We start from the raw sequence: 17,784 nt of genomic DNA, 5'->3' as shown, positions 1-17,784 counted from the left end.
TGGTGTACTCTTCGAAGCGGTGGTAGGAACCCCTACCTGTGGTGCACTCAACGATGCGGTGGCGGGAACCCGTACCTGTGGTGCACTCAACAATGCGGTGGCGGGAACCCGTACCTGTGGTGCACTCGACGCTGCGGTGCTTTGCACATTGGTGAGGATGGCAGTCCTCAATTGTGGCATAGAGTCTAGAAGGTCTTTTACCTTTATCGGCACCTCCATCTGCAAGATTTGCCCAATGATGTTATTTTCCGCTTCCGTACGGGATGATGTACTCGCCACCTCGTTGTCCCGTCGTTCGGTCGTCATCTCACGTTCAATATTGGCCTTTGCCTCCCGTAATCTCTCCTTCTCCGTATGGGGGTCGGGATAAGTGGCTTTTTTCGTCTGGGCGCGGGTGATCGCCAGTACTTCTTTCTCACCAGTCTTCTCAGCCTTCTCAATGTTGAGGAGATTAGCCCCTGCCTGCGGGCAATTTGCGTCCTCATGGTCGCCTAGCCCACACCAACGGCAGAGGTGCTGAGGGGTGGCTTCCTTCGTGCAATCACGAGCGAAGTGCCCCCACTGATTACAGGCCCTACATTGGATAATTGGCCGGCCCTTGGCGTCATACTGGATATAGCTTCCGTTATTGTTATTGTTGCTATTCCTTCTGCCGCCGCGTCTGTTGTCCCGGTATCCTCCTGATGATGCCATTGTGTTAGTATGTTGGCCAGTACCCGCTGGTGCGGATGTTGTGGCCTGCTCCGTGAACAGCACCTGGTTCATTTGCGTACTTCGGGTTTTCATGTTGTATGGGCACTCCTTGGTGGAGTGTCCCATCACTTGGCAAATCTCGCAAAATGCCTTCTTTTGGCAAGTACCCTTTGTGTGCCCTTCCTCTTTGCACTCAGTGCACCATATGTCCCCTTCGTTCCAACCCGTGCTTCTCATTATTTTGAATTCTTTTCTCATTCGCTCCATGTCTTTCTGGAGCGCTTGCACCCATTTGCCAGCCTCGTCGTCGCTGTTGCTTTCCTGTGAAGAGTCATCATCCTCGGATGAGGATTTATTACTTTTCTTCTTCTTTGATGTTTTGTGTTCGCTCTCCAGGTCCATCGCCCTATTATAAGCGTCGTCATATGACGTCGGGGGTACAATTTTCATCTTCCTCCGTAGGGAGGATTTCAACCCTTCAACGAACCATCGTTTCTTCAATCCATCTGCGGGTTGGCTTTCCATTTTACCCAAGAGTTCTTTCAGCCTCCGACTATATGCCCGTACTGTCTCCTTAGTACCTTGCTTGGTACTGTATATCTCTGTTACAATTTCGTTGTCATCACGGAGCAACCGAAACTCCTCCGTGAATTCCTTCTGTAGGGTAGCCCATGTGGCCACTTTTTGCTTATCTACATCGGAGTACCAATCTATGGCGACTCCACGTAACGTGGCTGGAAACTGCTGTACCCAGTCATCCTGGTCTGTTACTCCATTGGCAGACCAAATGGTTTCACATGTACGACAGTGCCGTAAGGGGTCTTCCTTGCCGTCCCCTGTGAACTTTGGTAATTTTTGTTTGCTCTCCATCCCTGGTCGTCTTCCTGGAGGCGGTTGTGTCTGTGTCTGCAGCCCTGCGCCGCTACCTCCGGTAGTGTTGGTGGTGTGTCCTGGAGGTACGGTGTTTTTCCTGTCGTGTGTGGCACCTACACCCGTACTGTTGCTCTCCCCTTCGTTCTGACACGCTCCTACTCCTGCTTCCCGTTGGTGATCTTCACTCCGTGGCGTAAGGGATAAGTTCCTAAACTGATCTCGAGTCTCCTCGACTAGATTTCGCCGTAACCTTGTTTCTTCTAGAAATTCTTCGTGGCTCCGCGTCCTACGATGATCTGGCGACATGTAGAAATTTCCGTCGGCCTCTGCACCTTCCGTGACACCTCCTTGGTTCCCCTCGGGCCCCCCTTCGGCAGGTCGTCCTTCGGCAAGTTGCCTCAGCCTCCGTCTACGTTCTACTTGCTACTCCAGAATCAAAGCCCTCTGCGCGGCCTCCCACTCGTTCGTTTCCGGTTTTCTATTCCTATCTTTATTCAATAGGTTTGGCATTAATTGTCATACATCTCCATAACTTTCAATTCTTAAATCAAAACATGTCTTTATTAATTCATTTGCTCAAGTACAACTCGTGTCAATGACACTTTTATTTGAAAATAAGAAGTTCACGGTTCAATTCCCTCCTGGCTTGGCGCCATTTCTTTCCGTTTCCCGTCCGCTGTTCTCTTCGTAGCGTTGCAGGATTTGTTGTCGTCGCTCCTCCTGGGCAATCTCCTCCAGGTGGGCCTGCTGTGCCAGTGATGCCTGTGCAAGCAGCCGGGGGAGGTGGTTCATTAACCGGTTTACTGCCGGGCTAACCTCCAGCGCTGTCCACACGGCACTTGGTGGGATTTCTGCCTCCACCGCTTCTCGTCGAACGTATGTCTGAATGGCTACCTGGAGCAAAATTGAAAATTCTCGCGTTGCCGTGTCTTCTCCTGTGTAAAGTTCTGTCCGCGCGTCGTTGGCCTCTGGGTTTACTTCACCAACGGGTAGGCCCATTGTGTCTATGCGCCATCCGTGTCTTCCGTTCCCGAGTTCATCTAGGCAACGGCGCCAAATGTTTGCCCTCTCGGGTAAACGGTTAAATGTAGAAAGTAAATGCACAGAACATAATGGAAATATATTAAATAACCAGCCTCTGTATTAATTCCACAGTCCATGTACAATAAGTGCTTATAACATTACATCTGACACGATTAACATGATCCTACTTCGAAGAAAAGGTACACAATATATAATACCCGAAGGGGTACGACACAACCATCGGGACTCCAACTACCTACCTGTCGGCTAACTAACTGACCGCCATAACTCATTATTACCGACGACAACATAAACATAATATAACAACATAACATAATGATTATTCCCGTCAACAAGCTGATTTGAAGAGTCAACCTTCAAAAATAATGTGGTAGATCAAGGAAGTAAACAGGCAAGCAGGTGAAGTGGACAAGCAAGCAACTCCAACAGACACCCAAGCAGCTCAAGCCCACAACCAAGTAGCTCAACCAAGCAACCAAGTAGCTCGAGCACAAGACCAAGTAGCTCAAGCACACAACCAAGTAGCTCAACTAGGTAACCAAATAGTTCAACTACACAACCAAGTAGCTCAATCAGGTAACCAAATAGCTCAAGTACACAACCAAGTAGCTCAAGGAAGTAACTAAATAGCAACAACTTGACTAGTATTTCATTCTAATTCTCTTTCAACAAACCTTTGACATCAATGACAAAATATTCAACACATAGAAGCGATGCTTAAACTTCTCTGACCCACTCTTATTGAGAGTGGACTTCCTGTAGGGCTGCAATCTGAAATAAATCATGTCTGCTACTTCAAATGCCCACTCAATATGATGCTGATCAATGTACAACTTATGCTGATTGAAAGCATTTTGTATATTATCCCTTGGTGATCTCATGATATTTTGACTTTCCTGAAGAAGATCTCTAGCTCTAGGAACACTACCATCTCCAAAAAGCAAATTAATAAAGCTCGGAGCTTCATAGCCATGCAAATCCATGAAATGAGACATTGTGATAGTCATGTGAAAATTGGAGTTGTAGCAAAACTCCCCCAAATGCAACCACTTAGCCCACTCCTTCTGCTGCCCTAAAACATAATTGCATAGGTGGCCCTCCACCCATTTTTTAACAATCTCTATCTGTTTGTCAGTTTGAGGGTGATAACTAGTCCTTAGAGTCAACTTAGTTCCACACAACTTGAACAATCCCCGCCAAAACAAGCTCATGAACTTGCTGTCACTGTAAGTAATGATGTTCTTAGGTGTCCCATGGAGTCTAAATAGCTCAATACTTGTACTGTACTGCTGTATACCCTGCAGAAATAGAAAAAAAGTGAGCAAACTTGGTCAATCTGTCTACTACCACATAGATACAATCCTTCCCTTGCACTTTGGGAAGTCTTGTGTTGAAGTCCATTGAGATACTCCCCATTTCTAAGTAGGTATTGGTAGGGACTGCAGTAGACCAACAAGGTAAGTATGTTCATTTTATTTTGTTGGTACTCTAGAAACTCACAAACATACTTAATAATGCCATCCATCATACCTTTACATGAGAATCTCTCATGGATCTGCCTATATGACTTGTAATAACCAGGGTGACTAGCCATGGGGTTGACATGAAATGTCTTAAAAAATGCATTTCAACCTTAGTTTCAGGCACTAACATTAATCTCCCCTTGTATAAAATGAGACCCTTTCTTATCTCATACTTGTCATTGTATAATGTACCATCTAGAATGCTATTGGAAAAAGCCTTCTTTGCATATTAAGCCTGTATTTGCTCCTTCTAATCTATTGCTATGTCTAAAATTGAAGACAAATGTGGCCTTGACAAAGCATCAGCCACTATGTTCCTCTTCCCTTTGACATACTCAATGTCAAAATCACAGGCTTAGAGTTTGCCCATTTTCATTGCCTATCATTAAGATCTTTCTAATTTAAGAAATATTTGAGGCTATTGTGATTTGTTTTAACAATGAATCTTCCCCCAACCAAGTGTTGTCTGAACTTAGCCAAAGCATGCATTATGGCTAACATCTCCTTCTCAAAGATTGAATAACTCTTTTCACCCTCTCTCAACTTCCTACTTTCTAATGCAATTGGATGTTTGTTTTGCCTTAGGACAGCTCCAATACCTTAAGCTGAAGCATCACTCTCAAGCTCAAAAGGCTTAGTAGAGCAAGAACTTGACATGTACTCATCAATTCCTTGAAATGATCAAAAGTTTGTTGCGTTGTTTCAGACCAAGAAGAGGCTCCCTTTTTGGTAAATCTGTAAGTGGGGCAGCCAACTGAGAAAAACCTTTCACAAGCCTCCTATCAACACCACATAACCCAAATAATCCCTTTAACTATGAGAGATTAGTAGGTGGAGGCCAATCAAATATGGCTTTGATTTTCTCAGGATCAACTCTAACTCTCTTGGAGCTGATTATGTGTTCAAGATATAATAACTTTGTCATACCAAATTCAAACTTGGACTCCTTAGCAAACAAAGACTCACTCTCTAGGATACCTAATACCTCATCCAAATGTCTCAAGTGCTCTTGATACGACCTACTGAAAATGAGAATATCATCAAAAAGATCAAGTCAAACTTACACAATTGTTTCCTAAATATCATGTTCATGCATGACTAAAGTGTAGTAGGTGCATTAGTCAACCCAAAGGGCATGGCAAGGAACTTGAAATGGCCAAAGTAACAATTAAATGTATTTTGCTCTATGTCCTCTGACTCTAGTCTAATGGTATCTTGATTTCAAGTCTACCCTACAAAAATAGATTGCTTCATGTAGCTCAACAATTAGCTCATCTATGCATGGAATTGGGTACCTATTCTTGATAGTATTTTTATTCAATGCCTTGTAGTTAATACACATGCACATAGTCCCATCCTTCTTCACCAAAACAACAAAAGAAGCAAATGGACTCTTACTTGATCTAATATGCTCCATATTTGAGAGCTCCTTAATTGCTTTCTCTATCTCATCTTTGTGTCTCCTAGGATGCCTATATGGAGTGGTGATGACTGGTTTAGCTCCCTCCTCTAACTCAATCATGTGCTCAATGCCTCTATCAGGAGACCTACCCACAGGGATGCTACTGAATACCTTGCTTCGCTTAGATAGCAAAGCCTGAATGTCAGGCAGATATGACCTCTTCATCTCCTCTGTGACTGTAGGCATAATAGCACACTCTACTGCCCACTCAACCGGATCATGTCTAAAGATCCTTTCCATACGTCTGAAAGCTACAACTTGTAATCCTACATTAGACATACTTCTCAAGGCCAATTCCTATCCTCTAATCTGCATTTTAGCTCCATGGTCTGAAAATTAAGTGTAATCTCACCAAGTGATTGAAGCCATTGAATTACCGATACTACATCTATATCTCCTATACTCACCACATAGACGTCATCTTTGACTTCATAATTCTCCAACTATATGCTCAACTGTGGAGTCATCCTGGTGCAAGCGTTTGCGAAACCATCTGCAACCATAACTCTGCACCCATCTACCTCCTATGTCTGAAGTCCTCTATGTGCTACTGATCTCTCATCAATGAAATTATGTGTAGCATCTGTATCAATCAATGCAACCTGTCACTGTCCATTAAGTACTCTGATGTGTAGGGATTCATTCTTTTGGAAACTGTGAAGTTAGGCAAACTTCTTATCTTTCTCCATATCCTTTTCAGCCTCTTCTGTGGACTCTTCTTCCTCTTTCTCATCTGAATCAAATTGTTGTCTGATTTTTCTGATGAAGATTCCTCTGCTGAATTTTTACCTTCCACTTTGATGCATGCTTATGCCCTAGATTCCAACGCTCCTTGCAAGAGAAGCGTAAATTCTTCTTTCTCAAGTCATTAAATGTATCTCCATCAAGTCTAGTGACTGATTTTTTTTGCTGATTAGTGTCAATTGTGGAATTTTTTTGGTCCTTGTGTGAGAATGGTTTGGACTAAAATTTTGATTTAGGGGCATCCCACTCCATACTGTTTGCTTTCTTCATTGCTTCATGCAAGGTTGGAGGATCAAATGCCTTAATCCACCCCTTAAGTGGCCCCATAAGTCCGTCACTAAACAAGACCACCAATTTATTTTTTGTAACTCCTGAAACCATGACCAAGAGCCTCTAAAAATGTGCTATGTATGCATCCACTGTACCATACTGCTTCAGCTGTGCTAGCTCCCTAAAATGCAACTCGGGGTGCTTATCAAATCTCTGAATGAGTTTGGTAGTAAACTCATCATAGGTGGTAATTGACCTATGACCCAAGGTAATGAGACCATGATAACACCATTCATGTGCAATTCCATCCAAGAAAATTTAATTGCCTCACCTTTAGCTACAGGCTTAAGAGCTAAATAGTTATCTAATTTATGCACCCAAGCTCTAGCTAAACACTTAATGCTACCAGCAAAATGATCAAGTGTTACCTTACCCAAAGAATATTGTAAGTCCCTCTTAACTGCTGGTCCTCTATGATCAACTCTTCCTCCACTCCTCTTCTTCTGATCCATGAATTCATTGAAGGTTAAATTGTACTTAAGTGGCTCAGGAAGGGTGTTATACTCAACATAGGCGTACCTTAAGTCATCCACCAATGGTAGAGGAGTTTCATTAACAACCTGCAAGGCTTCTTTCTGTATGGAAGTTGTTTGGAAGGGCCTATAAAAAGTGTTTGAACCTGCTGCTATATGCTGCCTTTGACTGTTGATTTGTTGATTGGTTAAGCTGCTCTCTGCATTGTTTGTTTGATTACTCTGTGAAATGCTTTGATTGCCTTGTGTGTTAATAGGCATACACTCCCCAATCTTCCCCAAGAACTTTGACATCATGTCCATCATAGTGTCAAACTTCGTTCCAATTTGTGTATTTGGGTGTAAAGATCGAGCTCTCTCCTTGCCTCTGTCTGCCATATTTTCTATTGTGTTTTGACCATCTCTAGGTGGTTCTTGATGCATGCCTAATATTTCTGAAATTGTCTTACCCTCTAGAACCTGTGGGGCCTGCCAATGATTCTTCCTGTTCTCTATAAAAATATCTTCGTGCCCTCTCACTCATATAAAGTATAAATGTGATTGTGAATGCTCAACATAGGTTGGCAGGGTGATTTGTGCTTTGATACCACTATAATGTCCACCCCTGTTTTTTTTTTTTTGTTGATAGAAATAGACGGAAATGCATAATTGTTTTGTTTTCAAGTTTCATTCAAGAACATGATTGCAAATATGGATAATAACATAGCATTGCAAGAGGATAACTATGCGATATGAAATAAGATTCAAGAAATGAATATGAGACCTGTTCATAGGCTAAACAACACATTTCAGGTCTTCAAATGAATAAAAAACATGTTCCAGCTCCTTAGGAATGTATATATGCAAGTGCTAACCAACTCCAATCTGTTTCTTTTCATTAACGAATCACTTTACTATGCAAAGGATGCCTCAAAATGCAGATAACAGACCTCTGAGAATGCAGATATAAATTCAGTCTGAAAACCCAGTCAAGAGGAATGGTATGACCTCCTTGTAGGGGGGATTTTTCCACTAAAAAACAGTTTTCCAACAAATACCACAAATGAATGGTCAAAAGAAGTCGCCCAGATTTAGTAAATCCAAAGGATCAATACCCTGAATGTAAGCTATCTGTCTCACAGAGATATGAGCAATTTTATGTTTCCCAGCTACTCAGAAAAAGCATTTCCAGAACTCAGAAAATCAGCACCAGCACTCACAACCAGAATCTAATCATCTCTAAACTCACATCATACTATCAAAATCCACACTGTTAGAATATTTAATCTTTTTTTGGCTTAGGTTTCCTTATTTGTATTTAGTTTGGGATATTCCTTTGGAATCCCTACATGTAATTTGTCCTCTAGTACATGTGTGAGGACAAGTCATTTATTTTCCTTTATTAAGGAATATTAGTTTTCCTCCTTATGAGGATTGTGACACTTTGCATACACATAGGATAATAGATGGCATCCTTAGACTTGGGAGTTACATTTGCAACTCCTCTCTCACCTCTATATATTCTCGGTGCCTCTCTCATTTCTTCTATGGAAGCATTTCTATGCTAAGCTCATTCTCACTTTCTCTCATTGTATTTTCTTAGGCTTTATGCCATCTTCATGGTCATGGGTTTTTTTTTTTCTGCTTTTCCCCCCTTACAAATCTTGTGTCTCCATCTTGGATTATAGTGTGATTGCTCTTGGTTTTGGCTTCTCATTTTTATGGTAATATTCTACCTTCAAACAATTGCTCATGTTGATTAGTTCTTTCTTGGTACTTCATGTTATTTTCCTTTCATTATTTCAACTCAAAACCAACACCAAAACCAACAAACCCACATCAAAATATATATATATCTTCATTATTTCAACTCAAAAATCATCCTTTCAAGTTAAAATCATTGTAAGAATTGATAAATCTAACTCCAACCAAAAATCATCCTTTCAAGTTAAAATCATTGTAAGAATTGATAAATCTAAGTCCAACCAGCTAGGGTGGGTATTTCACCACCAAAACCAGCTAAACCAGTAGAGGATTTTCGTCCTCCAACCAGTAGAAATGAACTTTGGAAGAAATCCTGCAGCACATCTGTAAGTTGTCAAAGCAAGCATCTAGAAATGAAAGCTCAAAACATGAATTTGAAACCTTTTCCCTCAAAATCAAAACTTGAAATCTCCAAAGAAGTTCGAACTTTTTTGAGTTCTCAAATAAAACATTTAAATTTACTTGTTTGTCTCCTTATAACCACTAGACATCCCCTTAGGCATGTAATATAAACTCATAAAATATAAATAAATTTTCTTCATTTAGGTGTCCCTTTAGGATGAGAAAATGGCCATTCTTTAAAAATAACATTGTGTTACTAGGCCAAGGGGGAAATATTTTAAAAAGCACTTTATAAGACTTAGTGAATGAAATAAAATACAATTCTTCTGAAAACAATAAAAATTCACCAAGTCCAACTAAAACCATTGCACTAAATTGAGGAAGGAATTGAGACCATGGCCAAGTGCTAAAAATAGCAATTTGCCAAAAAAAAAAAAACTTTCTGAAAATCACTGAAAGAGTTCACCTCAACAAACCTTGGAATAGTCTAAAGGAAAACTCACGTTGAGCTAGGTGCAAGAAGGGGACATGACAGAGTATTAGCCAATCCAAAGGGCATGACAAAAAACTCATATGTCTATAGCAGCACCTGAAAGTTGTCTTATTTATATCCTCCTCTTGCACTCAAATCTGGTTATACCTAAGCTGAAGATCAATTTTGGGGAAGTATATTGCCCCATGATGCTCATCAATGAGTTCATTGATCCTAGGAATCAGTATTTGATTTTTTGCTATTTCCTTATTGCTTGCCTGGTATTCATTACCCCATCCCTCTTCTTGTCTAGCACTAAAGAAGAAGCGAAAAGATTCGAATCACGCCTAGTGTGCCCCATATCCAACATCTCTTGAATGGCTTTTCCATCTCCTCTTTTGCGCCTCTTCGAGTGTCAATAATGAGTGGTGATCATTGGCATAGCTCCCTTCTCAAGCTCTATCACATGCTCAAATCCTCTTTTGGGTGGTCGACTTGGGTGAATGTCGCTGAAAACCACACTATGCCTATCCAGAATAGATTGAATTCATGGGTGCACCATTTGACATGCCACGGAGAACCACTTTCTTCCCACCCACTCTGAATTTCAGCTCCATGGTTTGAAAGTTTTGAGAATACTTACCCAATGATGCAACCATTGGACTCCCAAAACAACATTAGTCTCTCCAATGCCTACTACATAAATATCATCTGTCATTGTGTAATACCCAAGGCAATACTCAACTGGGGAATCTTCTTGGTGCAAGTCATGGTAAATCCATCTACTACCATTAATTAAAACTCTCAAAGTCATTTGTTTGTAATCCCCTCTTAGCCACCAAAGCCTTATCTATAAAATTGTGGGTTCCCATGCTTTTTATCAGAACTGTAAGTCACTGCCCATGTAGAACTCCTCTTAATTTTTAAGAGTTTACTTGAGAGTACCTGCGAGTGTAGCAATTGTTCCTTCTTTCACTCATCCCCAAGAGTCCTTTGAATTAATCTGCTCCTCCTTTGAGTCACTTTGTCCATTGCTTGACCCATTATCAATTGCCTCCTCATCAGTATCGAAAACCACCTCTATGTAATGAACTTTGCCTTTCCCTAAGCACCCATGTCCTCGTTTTCATGGTTTCTTACATGAAAAGCATAGGTTCTTCCTCCTCAACTTGTTATTGGCCTCATCTGACAACTTGGCTTCTTAGGCCACTGCTTCTGGAAAGATCCTTTTTCTTTCTTCAATGGAGAAAATTTGGATTGAAATTTCACCTTTGGAGTAGAAAACTCCATGTTCCTAGCCCTCTTAATAGCATCTTAATAGCCAATATGTTTGGAGAATCAAATAAATCCAAAATACTTTTCTTTGCTTTACCATGGAGAAGAGAATTGTATCATCTGCAAATTGGTAACTTGTGTCATATTCTTCTGTTGTTGGCAACCTAAATAATCTTATTTTCCACGTTTGTTTAAAGTGTGCTGAGTAAGATTTCCCCCATTAGAACAAATAAGTATGGGATTTGGTTTTCCTTACCTTAATCCTCTTGAAGAGCTAAAAGTTTCTCTCAAGTGAGTTATTGATTGAGGTTGTGAATGGGCGGTAATATAGCTGTTTTTGCAGGTAATCACTTTTTTGCTGAAGCTCATTCTGAAGTGTCGTTGCAAAAAAGTCAGCTGCATCATTCAAAAGCTTTTGAGTCTTGGACATATTGAGCTTGATGAAGATTCCTTGTCTTTTTTTGGATTTTAGTAGTGCAGCGATTTCTGAAGTATTATAATATTGTCCATGATTTGTTTGCCCTGAACAAAGGTAGATTGGATTTTTAAAATAATTTTCGGTTGTGGCTGTCTGAGTCCTGTGGCTGTGGTTTTGATAAACAATCTTGTATATAATAGGGTAAGACTGGTCCATCATGTCTGCTTGTGTTGTCTTTGGGAGGAGCACTAGCCTCGTTGCATTTAATCTGTCCTAGCATTATTTTCTTTCTTCTGGACTACCAAAATATTTTAAAAGCATGGCTGAAAAGCCATCTGGACCTGGGGCTTGGCTTTTATTGATTGCAAGCCACTTCTTTGGGCTTCAATTCCATGATGGATTTCAGGAGCTGGTTAATGTCTATTTCAGGTACTACTGCTTTCATTGTCTCCAGTAGACTGGTTGAATCAGCAGTATACCAACCAGAGATCTGTATTGTTAAATTGATGATTGGAATATCCAAGAAAATACAGGACAACCTTGTTACCCTCTTTTGTGCTTCTTGTTAGCCTGCAAAATCTTCAAATAACAGGTTGTTGAAGGAGTTTGATTAGCAGCCAATCTTTTCTTATACCCATAACTATGCAATTTATCTTAATCTGCCTATGCTATAATCATCCTCATGTAGTCGATCCTTACATCCAATTCTCGGGTTGCTAGATCCCTTCTATTTTGTCAATTTGCAGTTTCACAAAATGGATATCAGAAAACCATATATTCTTTTGTGCAATCTATTAGTTTTTTTTACCCGTCAGCACATTCTTTGTGGCCTTGTTGTAATAGATTTTTTTTTTATGGAAGAATGTTGCCATATGGATGGTTTGTTGTAGGTGACAAAAAGATTCTACGATATGAGTGCTTGGGCATGCAATACTCCTAAAGTAGCAGATTGTGTCAATTCTTTAAGAATTCAATATGGGGAAATAATATTAAATAAAAGAAAATTCTCCTACCCAAATTCTTGATTCATATTTCCAAAGAGAACTGATTTGTTTTACTAACTTCTTCATACTTCAGGTTTTGAGAAAGCAAGGAATGTGTGTTGCTCGTCGATCCCAAAATGAAAAGATTATTCCAGAAATTGACTTTTATATAGTTGATACAGTAGGTGCGTAACATATGCTGTTATTGATATTATCTAATTGAACTTAGCTGCTGTTAGATTTTAATTGGGCTGAATGTGAAATTGCTAACATTTTTCTTGACATTGAGCAAACTTATGTTATAATAAATAGGTCTGTTTGCCTTCATTCATTTCTGCTAAAAAGAAACTGTTAACAACATTTTACGTCTTGAGATACAAGTCTCAATAACATTAATGTTTGATTTTATGAGGAATGTATGTACTTTGTGCGGCTGCCATTGAAATATATAGGAATGGTAGTTCTGAATATCCAAAACAGAGAACGCCGAAGACTATGAAAAAGAGATTGTTGTACAGAGAAATGGATGAGCTACATTCTTTAAAAGTTCATTATTAATGAACATATGCTCTGCTGCTACCTTTCAAGAAAATAGGAACCATATTCATGACATAATAGAGAAGGCTGAAGTATGGAAAGCCTTCTCTATTTTGACTGATAATTCTTCTAATTTGATTGGGAGAGGTATAGTTGAGTGTCATGTCCGCTTTTTGTAATAATACTATTATGTATCAAAATGCCTTGTCCCAGGGTCCTATATCCTCTCTCAGCTGGGAAGTTTGTATCTACTCTCCTCCTCCTCCTTTGGTGTCATTTTGGGTTGCCCAATTCTCTGTGTTTGGGTGAGTTAAGTATTGTAAGTGTCTGTTAATCAAAGAGTTAGACCTCACCATCCTAGCGTACTTAACAACCTTTCCCTACCTTCATCCTCACCCTTGTTGGGCTATCTGTGTCGTCCATCCTTTCATCCTCTTTTTTCCCTTTATGTTGGCGTGTCAAAGTTTTCCATCCTCGAGTACCATTTTAATATCATGCTGCCAATAGCATCTCTTGTTTCATTAGAGTCAGATATCTCCTCATCCACCTACCATATAGGTACAAGTCCCGTATCATCTTTGGCCCCCAAAGTCCAATACTCGCCTATTTGCATTGTTCATCCTAACTATCGCTTGACATGTGTACACACTATAATGCTTATTATTGACTTGTGGCTCTAGTTGGGCTACAATTTCACTAGTGACATTATTTAATTTTAGGACATGTTTCCATGTTTATTTCTTGTCGCAGGAGCAGAGTATACTACCCTAGCTGCCATTAATGTGATAGTTATGGTTTGTGGCTGTAGATCTTCATGCCATTAATATTGAGGATTGTTGCAAGTTCAAATATCTTCTTCCATATCTTTCTAGCACCTCTTTGTGCACGTGGATGTGGATTTTGGACACAATTCAAAGGAAAACAATACATGTAGGTATGAGTACCCTTGTCTTTGTACTTCTCTAGTACCCAACAATCTCCATGCTAGTTTTGGCCTCTTTGTGAATGTTATTTTGGGTTGCAAGCTTGAGAATGAAAACCGAATTTAAACATACACCAATCCCTAAATTGAACTGTCTTAAGCATCCGTGTTCGAACAGACAGATCTGAGGACAAAAGCCTACAGATCTAGAACAACCAGAGAAGGAAAACCCTACTAGTTCATGAGCGGTTGAGGGTGAAAACCCTATTGAGTAACGGATCAATAATCACCTAGAATTTGTGTTTGAGCTGGATTGTTGTCTGTTAAGTTTTGATCTTAGTTACTTCATAGACTTAGCTAATATTTGATCTGATCTAGACAACTATTTGGTGTATTTGGTGACAGCCCTTTTAAAAAAGTTAACTGAATATTTGCCTATGTAATCGGCAATATGAATATAAACAACAAAAAATTATTTTCTACAATTCATGGGTTAAACAATATTTTATTTGCTCTCTATACCTCTATGGTATGGAAATGCCCTAAAGTTTAAAAAAAAAATAGCTTCTCTTTTTCTACAATTTTTATGTTTTCTTTTGAAATTCGATTTTTTTCTGATTTTTTCAAAAAATCTTATACTTCTGGTTTGCCAATTTTTTCCCCAGACGATTTTTGCTGCTCTGTTTGGGATCAATCAAAGTCACCCAAAATCAATGGAATATTGTCAAAAAGTGTAAGGCAGGAAAGTGTAAAGAGAAGATGACAACAACAAAGTTTTTAAAATTTTTTGTGCCACAGGTTTTTTTGTTTGCCCCACTGAAATACAAATTTCGTACTTGGATTCACTAAAATTTAATGATTTTTTTAGACAAATATTCGCCTGAAGGTCAGTAGCAATTTTTTTCCAGTGACTTATTGGGCCCCACTTGACAAGCAACCACATGTTGGTAAGCTATTCAACAACATTTAAAACTATGATACTAATAATCAAATACCAAATATGTTCATGAATCCACTTGCTGAGGTGAAGCTCCATCACATTGAGACTTGGTATATTGGGAGTTGTCACAGGGACACAGCAAGAAAATGCCTCCATTTTTTAAGGCTTGGTGAGTACAATATTTGGTTATCTAAGTTGTGTTTTAGGGAAAATATTAGAATAAATAAGCCCATATTCTGAAGTCGATAGAGTTCCCAATATTGTGATATAGGTTCAGATACTTGTCAACAATGTAGGCCATAGAATATTGACTGTCCACTGTCATGTTATGTATTGCTGTATATCCATCTGATCCTTGTACGTCCTACTCATTATTTTTCTCTATTATTGAATATCATTGTGTTTTGTGTTCACCTAAACAGTCTCCATATGGTGTTCTTGTGTTGATCTTCAGTTTGTCTGGAATTTTCATTTTTGTTTATCATGTTACTTAGCACTTATTTCTTCTATAAACAGTGTAAAGGTAACATGTCAAATAATGTAGTAAAATTTAGTAACAATATGTCGAAGCTTCTATTTATCCATTGAACCATAAATGCTTCTTCGAGGACCTCTTATGTGGAACTTAAGCTAGAGAAAAGTTTGCTGAGTTGTTCTAGTACTAGGAAATTCTCTCTATCATTATGGTCCAATACAAACATGCCATGATAATAAAAAAATCGCTTGATTTTAGTGGATAGTCTCAGATGTACATTCTGGCATGTCTGGCTGTGTTGAGGTTTCACTGGCGTAAAAGTGTGTCAAGAGTGTGTACATATTACTGAAAGATATCATATTTACTTTGCAGGTGAGCTGAAGGACTTATACAAAATCTCTCCAATAGCAGTTGTAGGAGGATCATTTCTTCCAGGGTTAGCAGGTCATAACATTGCTGAGGCTGCAGCTGCAGGCTGTGCTGTTCTTACAGGTAGACCTTTGAGACTTTGTTGCATGTCATCAATTAATTTCTCTGTTTCAACTGGGTTATAGGTTACTAGTATCATTCCATTTGGTTTTAGGCCTAGCTTGTGACCCAAAGTTGCCTTTACACTTATATCTTCTTTCCACCACACATTGCCAGGACCTTATATTGGGCACTTTGCTCAGATGGTAGCAGAAATGCAAAGATTAGTTCCTCTGTCAGTTAAGCAGGTAATCATATAACTCTATTCGATTTAATGGTTGTAAAGAGGGTTCATATGCTTTATATTTTTATCATTTTGTTATTCACACGGAGCATATGAGATGCCAGGCATTATAGCTTTTAATAGTGCTGCTTCATGGTCTAGAACAGTTTGAATTAGTTTCAGCCTTGTGAGATTCTATCAGTGGTTTTTAACCTTAGTGTGCTGGCTTGGACTAGACCTGAAATTTCTCGTTTATCTTTGCTTTTGACATTAACTCTGTATGGTGTAAAATCTCTTTTTTCAGCTTCTCTAGTTCAAAGGTGCTGTGGGTTTGTTATAGTTACAATGAAAGTTACTTTCAACAATCTGAAATTTTATTTAAATAGTGTTGATTATCATCATTATATATTTATGTTAGTGATTTTGAGAAGGTTTTCCATCATGTAAGGTGGTAATGCAGCAAAAGCCGTGTATACAAGTGGCATTTTGCAGCAGCCATTTACACTCTTTAGGAATTTTTATAACAAATCATTCTATACATTATGTCCACTGATTTCCATTACTTATTGATGAAGTTGGTGATGTGATTTTTGTTGGGAAAATTCTCTTTAACGATTGATAGTTAAATTTTTAAGGGTGGTATATGATGCTGGCTGCATTTTCTTTTAATTTAGGTATCTGGAAAATGGGAATTGCTTACAGTGCTGCAGGACCTACTTGATAATGTTAAATTTCTAGAAGCTTGTAGACAGGCTGCAAGACATGCATCTTTAACAGCAGCAACAGGAGTTATTCACAGAGTTTGGCATCTGCTTGACACGTTTGTGCTGACTAAAGCATTTGGCAAAGCTGCTACCCCATGTGGTTTGCCAGGGGAAGGTGATGGGAGCTTTCATTCTTCTGTTAACTAATAGCCCTGCATTCCGCATTCTTCTAGCAGTGTGATGTAACAAGATCAGTTGTTGCAAAAGTTGTAAAAGATCTTACTGGCAAACTTTATGTAAATCCTCATGATGCTTGGTTAAGGTTGTGAGGTAGCAAAAGCTGGCCATCGGACTGAAATGGAAAACAAGAATCTGCCAAAGTTTCTGACAATTTTGAACTCATTAATTTCTTAAGCTACACTGATCAGAAATGCCTGATAAGCTTTAGAATTTTTTATTTTTTTTGGCTGGAACTGTTAAAAAGTCATACTTCTGTAAAAGAGAATGGTACTATTTATGTTGAGATTCCACAGTGTATTATAGTAAGATAAAGCTTCTGGGATAAAAATTCTGGAAAAATTTGCAATAGCTTTTAATCAATGTTTTTGACCGCTCTTTGTGATCCATCATCAGGGTACATGAGTGAATTGGTGTGCATACTCAGCACTTATATATATCAGTACTGTATCATTCCTTACAAGAAAATTTTCCAAATTGAAATGTTTAGTCTCAGAGAAAACCACTGCAGCTTAATTTTTCTGATGTCATTGTTTATAATTCCATTCACACATCTTTTCAGGTAGAACAAGTGATTTTTATTCAGATTATCATAGAAGTAACTGTGTTGTCCTCATGGTGTAGATCAAGATATAATAGAGGACGGACAGGTGAATCATGTATCTTCTTATTCAGCTTGACTCTCTTATAGGACTCTTCTCATTTTCAGAAACACAAATTTTGACAATATTTATTAGGTTGAAAGCATTGCATAATATTTGAGAATTACTTTTGAGATTGAAAATGATCTTAATGGCAGGCTTTAAACTTGGAGATCTAGATGGTTCATGCAAAGACGATTAATTGTAGTTTCATTCTATAAAACAGGAATGCTATCATTCATAAACCAAAGTAAACAGATCA

The 17,784-nt window shown here is 39.0% G+C and overlaps 1 protein-coding gene across 2 annotated transcripts in view; it reads left to right on the top strand.

Annotated features, from left to right (window-relative positions):
* Positions 1–17,386, top strand: part of LOC131068334 (probable 3-deoxy-D-manno-octulosonic acid transferase, mitochondrial) — a 163,050-nt gene extending 145,664 nt beyond the window's left edge. For both annotated transcript variants that reach the window (XM_058003514.2, XM_058003515.2), the window contains exons 9-12: positions 12,470–12,560; positions 15,622–15,741; positions 15,895–15,965; positions 16,615–17,386. In XM_058003514.2, the coding sequence (XP_057859497.2) occupies positions 12,470–12,560; positions 15,622–15,741; positions 15,895–15,965; positions 16,615–16,851 (519 nt within the window). In that variant the 3' untranslated portion in view covers positions 16,852–17,386. The remainder of the gene's footprint in view (positions 1–12,469; positions 12,561–15,621; positions 15,742–15,894; positions 15,966–16,614) is intronic.
* The last annotated feature ends 398 nt before the right edge of the window (positions 17,387–17,784 follow it).

The sequence above is a fragment of the Cryptomeria japonica genome, chromosome 11 (genome assembly GCF_030272615.1).
Source record: "Cryptomeria japonica chromosome 11, Sugi_1.0, whole genome shotgun sequence".
NCBI lineage: Eukaryota > Viridiplantae > Streptophyta > Pinopsida > Cupressales > Cupressaceae > Cryptomeria > Cryptomeria japonica.
This window is presented reverse-complemented; position numbering and strand designations above follow the sequence as displayed.